Here is a 20,986-nt window from a genome sequence, read left to right as displayed (position 1 = left end):
CCTTACTCAAGAACTTATATGCATATATGCATAACCAATGGACAAAGACAACAATGCTGTGGGGTGGGGTGTGGGGCATCGGATCGGGAGGAGGATGTCAATGGGGGGGAAAAGGAGAAACATCTGTAATAAAAATGAATTAATTAAAAAACAACCCCAAAAAAAGAAACAAAATAAAACAAAAATCTTTACCCAAAGATATGTTTATTGATTTTTAGAGAGAGGGGAAGAGAGGGGAAGGAAGGGAGAGGGAAAGAGAGAGAGAGATTGATTGATTGATGTGAGAGAGAAACATCAGTTACCTCCTGTACACACCCTGACTGGGGATCAAACCTGCAACCTAGGTATGTGCCCTGACTGGGAATTGAACCATGAAGCTTTTGGTGTACTGGATGATACTCCAACCAACTGAGCTACACCAGCCAGGGCCTAACAGCTATTTTTAATAATAATATTTCATATTATACCCATCATTCCATATACTTTTTTCCAAATGATTAAAAAAAGAGAGAAATAGGCAATTTCTTCTTCTTTTTTATAATCCTCACCCGAGGACATTTTTCCATTTTTTGTTCAGATAGAGCAGGAGGGAGAGAGAAGAGAGAGAGAGAGAGAAAGAGAAACACTGACGTGAAAGGGACACATCAAGTGGCTGCCACCCGCACCGGGCACAAAGTGCAACCAAGGTATGTGCCCTTGGCGGGAACCAAACCCGGGTCTCTCTGGACTGCAGGCCAACACTCTAACCGCTGAGCCAAACTGGCCAAGGCAAGGGAGAAATGGGCAATTTCTTAATGATAAAACATACAGAACACAGAATGTTAAAAAGCAATGTCTTAGGAAGACAAAAGATACATACCTATGTTGTTGTAAACTACAATCAAAGATTCCAATATGAGGGTTTACTCAATGACTGAAGTACATTTACTTCAAATCAAAACCAGTTGCAGAAAAACTTTTTAAAAATCTGCTTTATGTTTTAGTAAATATGAGGTTTGGGAAAGTTTGAAATAATTTGTTTCCATTAGTTGCATACAAGAAAATGGACTGGCTAGAGTAAGACATGCAGAAGCTAAAAGTCAATGTAGAAGACTGTGGAAGAGCTCTCACACTACAGCATCAAAACTACTCCCATAAGATATATTGTTACCATCAGTGCTTTAAGTTATATTATTATGATTCAAGTTATCTTACTTCATTCTGGGCAATACAGCAAATATATTTCACAATACTAAGACATTCCTAAAGTATATAAAATTGAAATGAACAACAAACATATTTATAGCAATCCTTTCTGAAGTAGAGCTGCTACTGCAAATTTCACAGCAGCTATGTAAAAGATTTTTCAACAGACACTAAATAGAAATATATTATACAGTACTTGAGGTACACTGAATTTTACTATTCAGCCTCCCTAGAAGTACTCCTTAACAAGAAAGTTTCCTTAATTATGCAATCAAATCCACTTAAAATATTATTCTAATTTTACAAATAAAACAGAAGAGTATTAATTTAAAAATCCCAAGATATTAGATCAATAATCAATATAAAAGCTATTAAAATTCAAACGCAAACATATGTAAGTAGATTTCTTAGATTACTTGAAAGTAAAATCTCACTTATACAGACTGGGGTAAGGGAGGGATAGAGGAGAAAGGAGGCAGGAAACTTCCATAATAGAGGTATTTTTTAAAGCAGTGCTCACAACCTACAAGATCTGTTATATCTCCAACCTCAAATGGTCCTGTTCATAAACCTTCATAAGTAAATTATTAAAATTAAAGTATTCTCTTAAAATATTAGTCAATTATCTCCCATTTACTTTTTATTACATTGCTTATTTGCTTAGTAGAACATACCAGAAAGTTTATCAAACCCTAGATGTTTAACCAGAGATTAGTAAGTACTTCTGAACCAGATCACAAGTACAACAGTCATTGGGCCTAAGAATCTGGAACCTTATGCTCTAAGGGCTGCCTCTCCCACTATTCTTAAATAACTGATTATTAACTACCAATAAAAACTTATATTTGTGTTTTAGTGTATAGATCATTTTCACGTACATAATTCCATTTGAATATCTGACAATGATTCAGAGGTAAGATATTTATTATGAGGAGAATAGTAATCCAGATTCACAACTGAGAATAATGAGGCTTATAGAAATTAAATAGTTGGCCAACATCACACAGGTAATAAGTAGTAGAACAGGAGTAAAATATAAATATTCTGACTCTTACAATCTGCTTTTCTCACTTTATCAAGATGTTAGTAACCTCATTTGAAAAAACTGAAAGAATGGAATAAATGACTGTTGTAGCTTCTTTCAGTTTATACTACACAGGATTTGGAAAACATATAAAGAGAAAAATAAGCCTGTGCTTTTAAAATAAAGCTTTATAATTTATGGTGTACTCTCAGAATCATTACTTGTTATTTTCATTTGATCTCTTCAATAATCCTGTTAGTCATGAATATTATTATTTACCATAAAAATATTTGCATGACGAAACTCAAAGAAAAAAACATTCTTTAAGAATTCAAGCCTTCTATAGTTACATGTTCTAATCTGTTATTAAATTTTCAACATTTTAATTTAGTATGGTAACTAAACTTTACTAATTTTTAAATAGATTTTTAAATATATTGCAATTTATATTTGGACTTCAAGAACATATTTATTTTGTCTGAAAGGTCTGAAAGCAGAATATATAGGAATACATATATATAAATGTACAATGTGTGCCACTTACCTCCATCACCATCATCTGATCCTCTAAAACTAGGATCTTTTAACATATCTAGCTCAGCTAACATGCGCACATAAAGTGCATTCTGTCTGAAGGAAGGATAAAATCTTTCATCTCGTAGCATCAATTCATACACCTATTGAATAAATGAAGATATTCAATCATTAATACAGAAAATGTACTGATTTCCACTAGTAAGATTTTACCAAAGCTAGACTGAGTTCTTGCTATAATGAATCACAGACTCCATATTTACAAGATGTTAGCAAGACTGTATCACAACTAATGATTTTTTGGTCCATCAGTACCTAAATTGCATTGAAAAGGGTCCTACTACAACATGTCACATGACAATAGGTTATACATAATGTTCTAGGAAATAGTGTTCTCTAAGAAGTCCAGGTAAAGGCTCAAGAGCATTAAAATAAATTTGAATGACGTTATTCATATACATCATTAATTCATGAAGTTCTAAGACTGTATTTCTGGCTCTGCAGTCAAATAAAATAGCCTAAAAAAAAAGCATTTTCCTCTTGTTAATAAATAAGAAAATGAACAAAATTGGCCTACCTTTTTTGTAACTAAAAAGTATTACCATAACTCATCTGTTTAGTTACCTCTCTTACAATTTTCAATACCATTTAAAAACAAAATACATGCATATGAAAATATATTTTATTCAAGAAAGGTCTAATAATAAAAATATAATATATAATACCTTTCTTTGAATGTCATCAAAGATTTCAGGAGTTGGATCTTCATGATTCAAAGTATCTGCTAATTTTGCTACCAAATAATCATCAACAGTAACTCTTGGAGATGCCTGACAAACAGAAAAATAATAGTAATTATCTTTGAAATTTCTAAATACAAGTTAAGTCTTGATAGTAGGAGAATTAAATAATGAACTCATATTATTGAAAGTAATTGGCAGAAAATGCTTGGTTTGTAAATGACAACTTGATGTGTAAGAGCTAGAATCTCCTCATCATGTACTATGGTAGCCTGGTAGACAAACATTTACTCAATCAGCAAAATGGAGATACTACTACCATAGGTTATTGTAAGGATTAAAAGAGATTTATTAAATCATACAAACACAACATCTGGCACACAGGAAATACTGTCATTAGGAGTTAGTTTTTAGCATTCATTAGTCCTGGATGTGTATTTACCATAATTGCCAAAATAATAAGACATTTGTTACTTATCACTTAACACTAGAAACAATCCTTTTGAATAGCCTTTAAAAAGTGGCTACCTTTATCCTAAATTTGGTTTTACAACACTCCAGCAAAGTTCCATTGTGATAAGAGAAAGAAAATATCTGAAAAGTTAATCTGTTCCAACAATTTCCAAAATCTGATGTTCAATGTGAAAAACTACTTTACAGCAATAAAAAAATTTGAAAATCTAGAAATATGGTCATCTTTAGGATATCAACTTTGAATTTTTAGTTCTGAAGGCTCTGGAGAGCAAGCAAGTGATGAGGATAGTAACTCTTAGAGAACTAGCAAAAGAATGCATTGTTTAAATAATTTCTCCATGCTATACAATAACATATCTAAAACAGAATTAATACATTTTCAAGGAAAGGGAGAAAAAGTATACAACAGTGTATAAATGTGTAGGAAATGTGCTATAGAACTTCTAATGCTCCCTTGTTAACATTCTTGTTAGTAAATTCAAGTAGGTTATGTGGTGGTGGTTTCATTTTGGGAGACGGTATTTATCTGTTGCTTGTATATAGGTGTGTTGTGGTATGGTGTGTGTGTGTACGTTTTCCCCTGAAACAGACACAGGAGAGCTAAACAACTCCAAGAACGTTACAAAGATTGCAGAGGAATATGACATTAGTTGGTTTTGTCCTTTCATTTGCCCTCTAAACTCACTAAACTCAGTTTCTAGGAAATAGTAAGAGGTAATTTGAAAATAACATTTTATATTTATTTACTTTAATTTTTCCTATAAACTCAGGTACACAGAATTGGATTAAGGCTCCCTGGTATAAGGTGACCAAAACTTTTGGAGAGCTATCATGGGTCACAATTTACCAGACTGCCCCAGTCCAAAAAGTAATATAGAAGAAATATTTACACACATTTATTATTACTTTAACATCATAATACAAAAATAAGTGTTTGACAAAATTATCTATGGATCTGTATTCCTTACTTTTCTATTACATAAATGTGGTTATTTAAACAAAATAAAAGGACTAGTTAGCAATGGCAATTAGTAATTAATAGGACTAATTAAACAACTAATATAAGAAATACATAATATATTTATGCTTCTGTCCTCTGATACAGAAACTTATTTTAACATTTTAATTAGATATTTAAATATTATAGGCTATACTACTGTGTATTCTTAAAATACATAAAAGACTTAAAAATTAGATCATACATATAATAGGATTAAACAGATATGATCTATACTTAATAAAAAATAAACAATTATTTTTCTTTTTATTTCATAGGATACTTTTACTTTGTGTGTTTCTCTTTTTAGTAAAACTTCTCTGAACTGCCTGCAGCTTTTAGAACATCCCTTTCTTTTACGTAGTGGTAAAACTGAGTACAATCAAATGAAAATTCACTTTGATTTTCAGCTCTACCCTTAAGCTACATCATACTTATTTCTCTTACCAATCCAATGTGATGACATCAAGTTAAATATCCTTTCAATAAAATCATTTAGGCATAGAATAAGATTTTACTTACTAAAAACAGCAGGTTTTAAGAGCTGTTGGGATTTGTTTCCAGCTCTCCAAAAAATGTCCATCATCTTTGTATCTAAAGGCTTGTTTGGTAAACCAGCTGTTTGTCAATCAGGTCCTTTGCATCTGTGAATTCAATATAAAAGCTATCCATGTCTAAAATGCCCACTTTTTCGTGCTTCAAAGCATAATGATGTCATCGTAAGATAAACCTCTCCTCAAGGAAAATGACTTTTTTCCCCAAAACCTATATTTTATTTTACTTTTTAAAAAACTTATCTTTACTGTTGAATGTATTACAGATGTCCCTCCTTTTACCCCTACTGACCCCTCCCTCCTCCCACTCCCCTCCTGCCTTTCCCCACACTATTGTCAGTGTCCAATGGTTATGCATATATGTATATACATCCTTTGGTTTATTTAAAAACACACATATCCTTTAAACTTGAGAAGACTGAAGGTAGATTCTAAATAAATTACAGTTTTAGTAAAGAAACAGAGAAAGTCCTGTTTAAGGAGGCTGTCCCTTTCTGGTGATATTTTTTTGAGTTCTCAATAGTCTTATTTCCAAAAACTGAGTCATTTTACAATGTATAACCTTTTGTTATAGCCTACATATAAGCCACTTAGGTCAGTCCATCCTTTTCAAGATTCCCTGTAGCCTCTTCAAAGATTACTCAATAGTTTTGAAGAAAAGGCATATAAATTTTGTTTACTGTACTTCTTTTCACTATATTCATTCTTGACGTATTTCTAAATTAAAGAAGGATATTATTCTTGTACCATTCTTTAAAAATATAATTTTACTGCAGGCTAACATTTTAGCATCTTTTCTATAACTGGTAATAATGATACTCATCTCAAAGACAAGTGTGTAATAGATTATTCCTGACACTTTTTATAATATCAAAAATCTCAAGGTTTCTACATGTTTTAAAACAAAAACTTTCATTACAAAACCTCAGTAAGCAAATGATATCTCCTTTAGCAGTGTTATATAACAGGAGCCCATGATATTTAGCAGGTGAGATCTTTTTTGTTTTTAATCTTTTTCTTTGGAAAGAACTTTATGGGCTAACTAGAATTTGTTAAAATTTATGTTTGCACTGTCTGCTGAATATGTAGATAGATGAGCAAAGTTTGTTTTATGTTTTTGCAGTTTATTATAAATCTTAGAAATCAAGAAAATATCTAAAACTCCATTTTTTCAAATCAAATTACCTAGGAGCAATGCAAAATACACTCGTGTTGTCCAGTCTGATATAACACAATATACTAGAGAAAGCGTGATTGCTGAAAAAATCTGACAGAAAAAGCTCTAAACTTTAAAGGGTGACATCGTCTGTTACCAAAATTTCCTCTCTTTTTTACCCACAAGATATTTCCATTGAAATCTCTGGATCATAAGATGTCAGTTTACAAACAACCAAGGGAAAGACAGGCCACTATTTCAAACTGATTGATGGAATCTTTTGGGGAGATAAAAATAACTCTTTATTGACCAAAAAGTATCTGTAATACTCTTCATTTTTGCTTTCATATCCCCTTCTCCACCATGACAAATCCCAAAATGTTTTTTGCACATTGTGCAGTATGCTCTATTTGGGTATTTATTTTCTCTAATCCTATTGTATGGTTCCTTCAATCTGTCATTAAAATAACCCAGTCATTTCGTCTTTTTTTTTTTTTTTGGTGATGTCTGAGTCATGATGGTGTTGGTATTATAATCATTCTCATTTTCATTATCTGAACTTTTATAAAACATAGTTACAGTATCCATAATGTTAGAAATTAAACACTCCTATTATAATACAAAGCACAAGATAGGGAAAGTGAAAGATGAACTGTTAAAAACTCATGATAACAACACACTCATGTGCTACACAATGGAAGATCCATTATGATGAAGAGGAAATAATGGTTGCCAATATTAGAGGCCAAGAGAAAAACAGCAATGACTACAAAGGGTAGATTATCCATGCCATAGTCATTTGACACAAAAACATGCTGCTTTCAGTCCTTATTTTTGGAATTATAGGATGGATTTTGTACCGTTTCTCAACCTTCTGCATCCATGGCTAAAATCTGGGACTTTTGGTATCCCAGGGAAGGGTTTCCTGAGACGTGGGATGTCTTTCAATGCTAAAAAAAGATTACTTTCAAAAGAATAACAAACTCATATTGATTTCTCAATGGAAACAATGAGCCAGAAAACAATAAAAAATCTTTAAAATGCTGAAACCAACTTAAGTAACTTCATTTTCTGATTTTTCTATTATAATTGTAATCCATACTATTGGACTACAGTAGAATTTATTTTATAACTGACTTTAAGAATTAACATGCAGCCCTGGCCGGTTTGGCTCAGGGTTAGAGTGTCAGCCATGGACCAATGAGTCTAGGGTTTGATTCCAGTCAAGGGCACATACCTCGGTTGCGGTTCGTCCCCAGCCCTGGTTGGGGTCATGCAGGAGGCAACCAGTTGGTGTGTCTTTTCACGTCAATGTCTCTGTCTCTGTCTCTGTCTCTCTCCTCTCTTTTTCTCCCCCTCTCCCCCTCCTCCCACTCTACCTGAAGATAAATGGAAAAATATCCTCAGGTGAGGATTAAAAAAAAAAAGTAACATGCAAAAGACTTATACACTCTGAAGCAGTGTGTTCATATAGCAGAAACTTGAACTTGTGCACAAAGAAACATTAACAACAATATTCAGAACAGCATGCAATAAAAACCAAATGCTCATAAACATGATCAACAATAAATACTGTTGTATACCTGTGCAATGAAATACTTTAGTGACAATGATTATTCCTGCATGCATCAAATTAGGGATTCCAATATAATGGTGAGAGGGTAGGAAAAAAGCAATACTTACAGTATTATTCCATTGATATAAAGTTTAAAAACAAAGCTAAGCAATAGACTGTTTAGACTGCAGAGGTTCTCAACCTGTGGGTCGCGACCCCTTTGGGGGTCGAATGACCCTTTCACAGGGTTTGCCTAAGACCATTGGAAAACAAAATTACAGTTATGAAGTAGCAACAAAAATAATTTTATGGTAAGCGGTCACCACAACATGAGGAACTGTAATAAAGGGTCGTGGCATTAGGAAGGTTGAGAACCACTGGTTTAGAACATACGTGCATAGCAAAACTGTATGAGAAAACCAGTGAATAACTATAAGAAACAGGCTTTATCAAGAAGTAAACAAGCACGTGAACATGATAGGTGAGGACAGGCGAAGAATACATATGGATCTTCAAAAGTATAGTAAATGTTCCACTTCTTAAGGTGGATGGTGTACAGGTGTGTGTTCTACTATTATTCTTAAAACTGTACTATTGAAGTATATTTCATAAGGCAAAAATATAAGCAAATACACAAATGAATTTTCATAGTGAATATTCAAATTTAATTTTTGTGTTAGTAAGTATAAATTAATAAGTATTACAGCATAGTCATTAAAAGTACTAGAGTTTAAAAAAAGGTATTTCTTTGGATTAGGAAAAAATAAGTACTGGAATATGAGTATTCTTAAATCTTGGAAATTTTTGTGTCCATATTCATGGTATTGATCTGTAGTTTTCTAAATAATGTCTGTCGGACTTTGGTATCAGAATGACACTAGCCTCATAAAATGAGATGGAAAGTGGTTTTTTAAAATAATATATATATTATGGAAGAGTTTGTGAAAAAGTGGTATTATTTCTTCTTGAAATGTTTGATACAATTCTCCAGTGAAACCATGTAGGCCTCGGCTTTTCTTTGTGAGATGATTTTAATTAGTAATTAAAATTCTTTATTATATGTTCTATTTCTTTGGCAATCTATGTCTTTCTACGCATTTGTCTATTTCATCTAAGTTGTCCAATTAGTTGTCAAAGTTGTTTACATATTTGCTTATAGTCCTTTTAATTTCTATAGGGTTGGTAGTGATGCCCCCTCTTTCATTCACGGTTTTGGTGACCTTTTTTTCTTGGCCAGTCAAGCTAGAGGTTTGTCATTTTTGTTGAAATTTTGAAAGAATGAATTTTTGGTTTTATTGATTTTTATCATTGTTTTTCTCTTTTGTATTTCACTGATTTCTATTCTGATCATTACTGTTTCCTTCCTTCTGTTGCCTTGGGTTTATTTTGATTCACTTTTTCAGGATTTTTAAGGTGAGAACATCTATTGTTGATTTGAGATCTTTCTTCTTTCTATTTAGACATATATAGCTACACCTTTCACTCTAAACATTGCTTTAGATGTCTCCATATATTGTGACATTGTATTTTCATTTACATTCACTTTAAAATAGTTTCTAATTCCCTTCTGATTTCTTTTCAACCTCTATAGAGGCTATTTAGAAATGTGTTGTTTAATGTTCAAATATATATAAAGTCCCAAAAATCCTTTTGTTGTTGATTTCTGATTAATTCCATTGTGAGAAAATTACATATTTTGTATGATTTTCAATACTTTTAAATTGAGAGTTGTTGCCCTGGCCAGTTGGCTCAGCTGGTTGGAGTGACATCCCAAGCACCAAAAATGTTGGAGATTCGACTCGCGGTCAGGACACATATCTAGGTTACGGGTTTGATCCTTGGTCAGGGCACTTAGGGAGGCAACTGATTGATGTTTCTCTCTCTCTAATAAATAAAAAATGTATGTCCTCTAGGAGGATTACAAAACATTTTTAAAAACAAGGAAATCTGTAAATTGAAAGTTGTTTTATGACCTAGCATATGGTCTATTCTGCAGAATGTTCCATGTGTGCTTGAAAATAATGTGTACTCTGCTACTGTTACAGGAAGTACTATGCAGATGTGAAAGGTCTAATTGGTTCATAGTGTTCTTTAATTCTTGCATATCCTTGGTGATTTCTATCTAATTGTTCTATCAATTAATGGCAGTGGGCACTGAAATCTTAAACTGTTATTGCTGAATTATCTATTTCTCCCTTCTTGTCAGTTTTTTGTTCCATGTATGTGGAGGCTTTTGATGTTTCGAACTGTTTTATCATCCTGATCAAGTAACCCTTTTATTATTGTATAATGTTCCTCTCTTCTCTAGTAACAATTTTTGTCTTAAAAATCTATTGTCTAATATTAGTATAGCCACTGCAGCTCTGTTTGGGTTACTGTTTGCATGATTTGCTTTTTTCCATCCTTTTACTTTCAACTATTATGTCTTTGAATCTAAAGTTTTGTGATCTTGAATCTTGACTTTGTAATTTAGTATATTCATGACCTTGGCCAAGTTAATTCAATTTCCTAAACATTAGTTTCTTCAACTAAAAACTGAAGATAATACACAATAAGACTGTTAAAGGATTGAATGAGACAATGTATGTGAAACAGTTGTGCCTAGCATGCGTAATGGATATTTATAAGTACTATAAAAATTATCAGTGTTACTGCCAAAGGAGATAAGAACACGGTAACAAAAATATATTCTCACCTTTTCTGATAAATACTGTTCATAAATTCCAACAGCAGCTGCTCTTAAAAGACCTTTGGTTTGGTTGGTTTGATGTTTTCCATCTTTCTGACGGCTTAATAAAACTTCTAGTTGTTGTTGGGCTGTAACCCGGTACCCTTCCACTGTCATCCAGAAAAAGAGATGTGCCTGACCTCCAGTTTGCTGCATGTAATCTACCAAACAAAATCCATCACAACATAGATACTAATGTCACACATTTCTGGATGCATGCAGTTGTATGATAAATTAAGAAGGATTAGTTAAGAAGAATTAAAGTTTCAAATACTTAAAATTCTACATTTTGAAAATGTTTGAAACATGTTTGAGTAAAAATATAGTTCTATTGTGAATTAGTTAAGCTAAAAAGACCAATTATGTAGAAAATACAAATAAAAGCACATTTTTAAAAATCCCATTTTTCATGATAAAATCTCTAGGGGATAAAAATCACTACACAAAGTTTCATAAAAAATAAATTACTTCACTAACATTCAGCTTTTGTTCCCAATAAAGATCATTAATCATAATATGTATTATTTCCTTAAATATTAAAAATAAGGACTGAACTCTAACAAATCATGTATTTATATTTTTTATCACAAATATTAAGAATCAGGAAGTTTTGCTGAAAATATCCTCCAAATAAAAGAAAATTTTGATATAATAGTAATAAAATTCCCTCCCCTTTCATACACAAAAATGGTAAGAACAAATTATAAATACTGCATATTCCTCATAAAATATTCTTCCTCAAATAACTTAAATTCATAGAGACTCTCCTAAGGTTTATTTTTAAAGCAATTTAGAAAATGCACATTAGAATTATAATAAACATTTATTTCTTCAAAAACAAAATAAATCTTTACCTCTATGTTTTCCAGAGAAAAAGGAACATTTCAGAGAATGGGGGAAAAGTGAAGAGACAGATTTGGCATGCTTAACTTTAAGATTCTAAAATTTAATAATAAAATTTCAAGGATTATACTACTTTCATAAAATGGATTTACCCACCCATAAAAAATTGTAGTGCAACATTGTCTACAAGGATGCTGTCCAGAGGGACTGTGCAAAGTTTCCCAAAGTTCGCTGCTAGTTTCACAGTATTTATTTCCTACAAATGAAAGCGAATTTAGGTTAATATTACATCTATTCACTCATTAGGTTAAAGATCTTTATATAGTTATAAAGAACTCTAATTATAAATTAAAATGGAATAAAAATAGAGTTTTTCCTTTCTCATACATGTGGGTTCCCAATAAAATAGTCTCAGCTCGATGAAAGTTATTTTCAGAGTTGCTTAGTAAATATATATTAAGTATGATAAGTATTCATTTCTTCCAATACAAAATAAGTCTAAATTACTATATTTTCAAATATTCTCTATCTCTACATACTTCAAATGAAAATGATATTTTGGAGGCTCAAGGGGATGTTTAGAATACTTAATATGTCCAAGAACAAAGAAATTTCAATATTTTAAAGTATAGGTTGAAGTCTATCTACCGGGAAAACAGAAAATATTCCCAACGAGTAATTTTGCTCCTAAGAGAGTAAAAACTCTATAAAGTATTTTACAAAAACGTAAATGTAGAAAATATATCTCTTCTCAGACTATGTAAACAATAAATTACATATGCTTTTAAAAGTTATAAGCACGGTAACTACCTACACATAAAACAAATGAAAAAAAAAGGTTCAAAATTTAGAGAATCTACATGTCAAGCTCTATGCTAGGTACATTATACACATTACTTCATTTAATCTCCACCACACTCCTATAAGATTGAGTACCACCAAAGCTACTTAACATATAAGAAAGCTGAAGACCAGAAAGGCTGCCTATGATCACAAAGCTGGTAAGAATGAGTTTGTTTTCAAAGCCTGCTGTCCTTTCCTCTAACACATGATATTTCTGTGAACTATGTCCACCAGCTTCTCTGTACATATTCCCAAATCCATATCTCACAACCCTTGATTTAAAAAGGAAAGATAGGCAGGTACTCTGAAAGCTAAATAGGCTGCCTTATTCAGAGACAGATACTAAATTAGACATAGGTGATACATAAAGGAAAACGAAGATAATTTGAAGAAAGGGGAAAAAAAACTTATTGTGTAACTAGTATCCCTTCTTGTAAGTACTGAATAATAGATAACTGACTTAAAATATCTGGTTTAAGGCAACCCTGTGCCAGCACATGACTTCTCCTCTATTTCTCCTGCCCAGCAGCAGCTTCACAAATAATCAGTTGGGGAAGAGTATTCACTATAACTTTATTTATAACAAAAAAGTATGAAAAGGATCTTCTAAGACTTCAAGATGAGTAGTATGGTTAAAAAACATCTCTGAGGATTCTGAGGTTACTTCCAAAGAAAAATGCATGGTCTGAGCTATTGAAGAGGTAAAGCTTGATATTCAAAATATAAATGACAGGTTTCCAAAGAAAGCACCTAAATTTTAAAAGGATTCAATATCAAAAAGTGTGTCGGCAAACAGACTTTAAATAATGATGGCCCTGGCTGATTTGGCTCAGTGGTTGGAGCGTCGGCCCGCGGTCCAGAAAGACCCCAGTTCGGTGTCTGCTAGGGGTGTGTACCTCAGTTGTGGTTTGTCCCCAGCCCCGGTTGGGGTTGTGCAGGAGGCAGCCACTCGATGTGTCCCTTTCACGTCGATGTTTTTCTCTCTCTCTCTCGCTCCTCCCCCTTCCCCCAACTCTATTTGAACAAAAATGAAAAAATGTCCTCGGGTGAGGATAAAAAAAAATAATAATGATGATAAAGGATCACTAACTCTAAGATCTAGATAGTGTAACTATTTAAAGAAATACTAAGTACTAATGAAAACATGTCATTTTTCTATTCTGAATTTGCATAGGTATATAAACTAATTTTAAAACAGTTAACTGAAATACAGACATACATATAAATGCACACACATGTATATGACAAAAGTGGGCCTCAAATAATGTCAGTTAAAATTAAGCTAGCAAACAAAACTTAAAAAAATATGCTTTCTATTACTTAAGAAAAACTGCAAAATTACAAGACCAGAGAGAGAGTCACAAATAAATTTCCAAAATACAAAACCAGCACACAAAAACTGACTACTAAAAACTAAACTTAATTAAAAATGTGTTTTACTGTCTTACAGCCCCAAATCTCTGGTCTATGTATAGTAAAACTCCTCCAAACAGCAAACAATAATCCCTGTTTCTGATTGATCTCTTCCCATTTCCTCCTGGACTGATTGACTCCCCCATCAGGGTTTCTCTCCACTATTCCACCAAAATGGCTATCATCAGATCACCAATAACTCCCTTGGTGGCATACCCAATGGACAATTCTAAGTTTTATCCTTCTCAACTGATCAGTAGCCTTTGACATACCTGATCTCTCACTTCTTCTTTAAACAGTTTCTGTACTTGGCTTCTAGGATATCACACTCTCAGGTTTTCCTTCAATCTCACCAGCCACTTATTCTGTATCTTTGATCTTCCACTTTGTCTTAAACTCCAGTAACTGAATTGCCTCAGGCCTTAGTTCTTGGTATCTTCTTACCCACACTCACTCTTTTAGGTAATCTCATCCAGTGTCTTAACTTTAAATAAACATCTGATAACCCTGATGATTCTCAAAGTTTATTTCTATCACTAAACTTTCTCCTGAACTTGAGTTTACCAATTAACTTTTTCACTTGAATGTTGAACGGGGATCTCAAACCAAAACATCCAAAATTAGATTCACTCTTCCAAACCTCCTCCTCCCTCAGTTTTATCCATTTTAGTAAAAAGCAACACTATTCATGCAGTTGCTCAACATAAAAAAACCTACAAATCATCCCTGAGTCCTTTTTTAGTTTCTCACCCCATATTTAATCCATTCAATTCTGTTAGCAATGTATCTAATCTCTAACTACTCACAACCTCTACAGACATCTCTTACTGTACTAAAGCAATAGTCTTGTAAATGATCTCTTAGTTTGCCATCTTGCCCCATCACTCTACCACAAGTTATTCATCAAAAAGAGCCAAAGTAATCATTGTAACTCACAGATAAGATCACATCACTTGCCAAGGAAAATCTGCAATGGATTCCCATCACAATTACAATCTTAAAAAATTATTACTATGGCAGGTAAAACCATATATATCTAACCCCAAGGTTCCTCTCCAAATTCATTCCTACTAACAATTCCTCGCATTCATTGCATACCAGCCGCAATAACCTCCTTGAACTCACCAACCACTTTCCTATCTCAGGACCTTTGCCTTTGAACTCTCACCTTCCCTGAAAGACTCTATTAAAAAAAAAAATTTATAGGACTTTTTCATGTTATTTAGTCCTTCCTATGCTTAAATGTCATCAGATCTCTCAGCACCTATAGAAAACACTCCTGGAAATTCTCTAACCCTTTTTTGGGGTTATTTTTTTATATTATATATTAATGTACTTATTAGCTTATTTTCTGACTCAGCAACTAAAATGTAAGCTCCATGAAGAGAGATTTTTATCTATTAGGTCAATCTACAATGGTGTTCCATGCATAAATTCAATCAACATTAAATTTTGAATAAATAAATAAAATAAAATCTTTAATTACTTAAGCATTTTTTAATCTCTTCAGCTTTGTTTCATAAATACTTATACTACATTGTATAGAAACATTTTTTTCTAAAAGTTCTTTGGTAGAGTATTGTACTGGTTGATATCCTTTTTGTTATTTGCTAGACATTTTAAATTTTTATTTTATTTTATATTTTACATACCATATTATATTAGTTTCAGGTGTACAATTTAGTGACTAGACATTTATATTCCTTAATGATGTGATCACCACAGTAAGTCTAGTAATCAGCTGCCCCATAGTTATTACAATATTACTGACTATATTCCCCACAGTGTACATAGCTTCTCTGTCACTGATCTTGTAACTGGCAGTTTATGCTTCTTACTCCCCTTCACCTTTTTTACCCATCCCCCACTCTGCTAGACATTATAATAAATAAAAGGTATTTATAACTAAATGTTAACTCAAAAGTACTTTACTTACTTTGCCTGACTGCAACCGCTGTATTCTTGAGTCACATACTTTCTTTACAAATAATAAGCTATTTATTTGATTTTTGATAGTGTTGATATCTAAAAATAAACAAATTGATTATGAACTATAAATTGGTAATGTTGTACATGAAATTATTTTAACATGCACTTACTATAATTTAACATAAAAACCAATGCATAGAGCAATTATTTTACTTAATAAATGACCTAAAATTTTATAGTGAAATTATCTAATTAATACTAAACCATACAAATTCTCTTTACTTTAGAAATAACTGCAATAATAGTCTCACATTCAGAAAGTATAATAACTTAGTCTTAGCACATGTTAACACAATAAGCCAGATTTCAACTAATAGCGTAAAATGACATTTAGGTAAATTACAGTTTTGTTTGAAGATATGGTAATGAATAAAGAAGTAAAACATTCTTTCCTTAAATTACTTACCATCACCAGCTGTATCTAAAGATCGAAGATACTGTAATTCTTCTGCTGCTTTATCTCTGACTGCTTCTAGCTCTCCAATATTGTCACTCAATTTAATAATGTTCATAAAGGCCTCATAGTTGCAATTAGACTCACGGATCTGAAAAATAAAGTTTAAAAACCAGGTGGGAGGGGGACTCACTTATTAAGGGAAAATAGAATTTTGAGTGCATACCAGGTGACAGGCACGACTTGCCATATTCCCAATGCTTATAACAAAACAAAATGAAATGTCTACATTCAAGGTACTTCAATTCTCTGGGTCACAAACTGTAATAAAAGTTAACTAAAACATAAAGCATGCTAGAAAGCAGAAAAGCACGCTCAGAGTGTTTGGTGATAGCAAGGAAGCCACGATGGTTGAGCTGTATTAAAGAAAGGTAGAAGAGTAGACAACAAGATCAGTAGTGATAGAGGGCAAACCAATAGGGCAAAGAAAATTCTGAAGGGACTGAAATTTATGAGAGGGTTTGAAAAAGAAGAGTAGGATACTCTGACCAAAATTTAACAGAATCACTGTGATGACATGAATAACTATTATTTTGTCTTTTTCTCCAATCACTTGCTGTTTAAGAATAGAAATACAGTAGATGGATGGTTAAGTTGAATTTAACCAGAGTGTGGTTTCACCAAGCAGGTACAGTGAGAGAGAGAGAGAGAAAGGTAGTTGAGGATGTTGTGAAGGAACTAATCATTATGACAGTCAGTAAAATTTAAACCAAGTAAAGCAGTAAGGGGAGCTACGGAAAGGTAGAGAACTTGGGACATACTATCATCTTTTTTTTTTTTTGAATGACCATATAGTATTCTACTGTATCAATATGCATAACTTATTAAACTAATCTTCTATGTAAGACAATTCAATTGCTTTCAGTTTTTTAATATTATAAGCAATGTTTCCATTAGTGGCCTTAAATGTTGTTGCAAATTTGCTTATCATCACTTTAGAATAAATTTCAGGAGTAGAATTCCAAACCAAGGGATATACATTTAAAAAAATTTTAATTACGTGAATATGTATATTTTTAAAGCTCTTGATAGAGCCTTGTAGGACTCAATAAAAGTTAACAAAAGAAAATAACAATCAGGTTCTGTGACCTCCATGGAAGGGTCTAACGTTAAAAAAATACTCATCATACGCATGGGCAGTAAATATCCTTTATAATTTAAATAAGTAATAACAGCACCAAAATTGTAAAAATTACCTTATCTTTAAACATCTTAAAAAGAATATGACCAGCCCTGGCCGGTTTGGCTCAGCGGTTAGAGCGTCGGCCTGCGGTCCCGAGAGACCCGGGTTCGGTTCCCGCTAGATTGTCGCTGGCCCTGGTTGGTCGTGCGGGTGGCAGCCACTCGATGTGTCCCTTCACGTCGATGTTTCTCTCTCTCTCTCTTCCTCTCTCTCCCTCCCACTCTATCTGAACAAAAAATGTCCTCGGGTGAGGATAAAAAAAAAAAAAAAAAAGATATGACCAGCACATTCAAGATAGTAGCAAACAGAAATACTGGAAATATAAAGATTATCTCTAGATATATTTTTACTTAATTTCTTTAATAAATTATTGCTTAATCATCCTAATCTCCAAATACTATTACTACACTTTAAAAAACTATTTTAAAGAGTTGTAATTTAGAAAGTACATACCATCCATATGACATATTGATTAATATAATCAGGATCACTGAGTTGATTTATTAATGGAAGAAGAATTCCTTGTGCAAGGATTTCCTGGACAAAATTTTAAAAAACAAAAACAAATTTAATCTCATATACTTCTCAAATCAATAGCATAATATAAATTTCCTAACACAGTGCTGTTAAGTATAGTACACATAAAAGTAAAACTTGATAACCAACATAAGCTTATAAACAGATGAGCTAGTATACAGTAGTCTAAACTGAGGTGAAGCTACCAATATCTATGTGGATACATCTCCACAATTACACCTAGAGTTCAGTGGAGAAAAGCAAAAAGCTACCTCTAGTATGTTAGTATTTCTGTCAATTTTTAAAAGGCAAAATATGGCAGTTTAAGTATTTATGACTCCCTATATCTATATTAAAAGTATGAAAACAAAGAAGAAAAAGATACACACCAATTTCAGATTAGTGCTTACCTTCAACAGGAACAAAGCAACTATAGTAAAATATTAACACTGGTTAAAGCTGAGTAGTTGGTATACAAATGTCTATTATATTATTCCCTATACAGTTGTCCACTTTGCACTTCGACTTTTGCAACTTCACTCTACCACGATTTTGAAAAAACTGCGATAGAGTGAAGTCGCGTACGTCGAAGCGCAAAGTGGTGAGGGACGACTGTACATAAAGAATCCTACTTCGTGGAAATTCATTTATTGCGGTAGAGTCTGGAACTGATTAACCACATTAAACAAGGACCAACTGTACTTGTCTGAAATTTTTCCTAGTAGAAAATAATGAAAATAAAATAATATATAATTACTTGCCATTCTCTAGAATATACCTTCCCATTTTTTCCAGGTGTTTATGCTCCTACCTATGAAAACTCTTCCCTTCCTTTAAGGACTGACTACAGAGTCAGTTCTCCAATGAAATACTCTGACCATTCCAGCTAAACACTTTTATTTATATGTTTAAAATACACTAATGCCCACCCAGCCGGTGTGGCTCACTCGTTGAGCGTCAACCCATGCACCAAGAGGTCACCAGTTCAATTCCTGATGAGGGCACATGACCGGGTTTTGGGCCCAGTACCCAGTTGGGGGTATGTAGGAGGCAGCCGATCGATGTTCTCGCTCATTGATGTTTCTATCTCTCTCTCTCTCAAATCAATCAAAAAATATTTTAAAAAAAAATATGCCCAGCTGGCGTGGCTCTGTGGTTGAGCGACAACCCATGCACCAAGAGGTTACTAGTTCAATTCCTAGTCAGTGCACATGCCCAGGTTATGGGCCAAATCCACAGTGTGGGGCACGCAGGAGGCGGTCAATCGATGTTCTCTCTCATCAATGTTTCTATCTCTCTCTCCCTCTCCTTTCCTCTCTCTCTAAAAATCAATAAAGAAAAAACAATTAAAAAAATAAAATAAAATACACTAATGCCCTATATTTATGGCATTTATCACTTACCATTCTTTTTTTATCCTCACCTGAAGACTTTTTTTTTCCATTTTTTGTTCAGATAGAGTGGGAGGGAGAGAGTGGGAAACATCGACGTGAAAAAAACACATCGAGTGGCTGCCACCCGCGCAACCAACCAGGGCCAGGGACAAACCGCAACCGAGGTACGCGCCCTTAGCGGGAACCTAACTGGGGTCTCTCCGGACCGCAGGCCAACGCTTTAACCGCTGAGCCAAACCAGCCAGGGCTCACTTACCATTCTTCATGTAATTCTGTATCTTCCACTTCTCTAATACACTACAGCTCTCTAGGAACTTTCTGTGCATGAGTGAGACTAGTCATCTATTTCACTGATTTATGTATCTTCAAAATTATTTTCCCTACTTCTTTTTTTTTTTTTTTTATCCTCACCTGAGGACATTTCTCCACTTTTTGTTCAGATAGAGCGGGAGGGAGAGAGAGAGAGAGAGAGAAACATCGACATGAAGGGACACATCGACTGGCTGCCACCCGCACGACCAACCAGGGCCGGGGACAAACTGCAACCGAGGTACGTGCCCCTAGCGGGAACCGAACCCGGGTCTCTCTGTACCACCGGCCGACGCTCCAACCGCTGAGCCAAATCGGCCAGGGCTACTTCTTCTTAAGGTCATTAAACATGTCAGGTGTTTGATAAATATGAAATGAATGGAAATAAACTAAGTATTTAGTGGTGTGCTATTAATATATTTTCATCTGTTACTAATTTGACACTGCCTCTAATTTCTAAATTTATGAAACACTATTTCTTAAGAATACTGGAGAAGCTAAATAACTAAAAGCTTAACAGGATATTTCACTTTTCTAAGTAAAAGACTGATTTATTCCAGATCTTTAATATATCTGGGCCATTGTGTGATATAAGTTCATAAAAGGTGGCCTTCCCTTTATTTTCCTTTAGAGAAATATTATAAATTCTACTTTTGTAAGCTGTTCAAATCTCTGACAACTATTATACCATGATGAATTAATAATTTTAAAAGGCATTAATAACAGCTCCAGTGACTTTCTGAAGTGCATTTTGAGACAGCTTATAGTCTCAAATTAGAAGGAATTTCTTATTCTTTCAATGTCAGCTTTAGTCTCTAACTTCTTAAAAATTAGCTTTAGTAATTATATAATTCCTTTCTTCAAATTATGTCTCTGGCCCATATGCTCAGATCTTAAAATATACTTTGCAAGGAGAAAATACATGAACAAAAAAACTTTTTTAAAAGTTTCTTTTCAAAATAATTTAAAAAACACATAGAAAAAAATTTTAAATAAATGTAATGCTTATTAGTTAATACAATTAATCAATCTGTTTTAGAAAACTAATTGGCCTTCTAATTTGCCTCAAAAAGTATTTGGTTAGTCAAGATGTAA

At 33.2% G+C, this 20,986-nt stretch overlaps 1 protein-coding gene across 5 annotated transcripts in view; it reads right to left on the bottom strand.

Moving 5' to 3' along the window:
• The window catches only part of SNX13 (sorting nexin 13), a 121,362-nt gene that overhangs the window by 35,682 nt on the left and 64,694 nt on the right, over positions 1–20,986 (bottom strand). For all 5 annotated transcript variants that reach the window (XM_036246212.1, XM_036246214.1, XM_036246216.1 and 2 more), the window contains exons 9-15: positions 18,126–18,209; positions 16,442–16,580; positions 15,983–16,071; positions 11,947–12,046; positions 10,915–11,108; positions 3,469–3,573; positions 2,754–2,886 (exon numbers count right to left, since the gene is read on the bottom strand). In XM_036246212.1, the coding sequence (XP_036102105.1) occupies positions 2,754–2,886; positions 3,469–3,573; positions 10,915–11,108; positions 11,947–12,046; positions 15,983–16,071; positions 16,442–16,580; positions 18,126–18,209 (844 nt within the window). The remainder of the gene's footprint in view (positions 1–2,753; positions 2,887–3,468; positions 3,574–10,914; positions 11,109–11,946; positions 12,047–15,982; positions 16,072–16,441; positions 16,581–18,125; positions 18,210–20,986) is intronic.

Source organism: Molossus molossus, unplaced genomic scaffold (assembly GCF_014108415.1).
Source record: "Molossus molossus isolate mMolMol1 unplaced genomic scaffold, mMolMol1.p scaffold_m16_p_7, whole genome shotgun sequence".
Classification (NCBI taxonomy): domain Eukaryota; kingdom Metazoa; phylum Chordata; class Mammalia; order Chiroptera; family Molossidae; genus Molossus; species Molossus molossus.
This window is presented reverse-complemented; position numbering and strand designations above follow the sequence as displayed.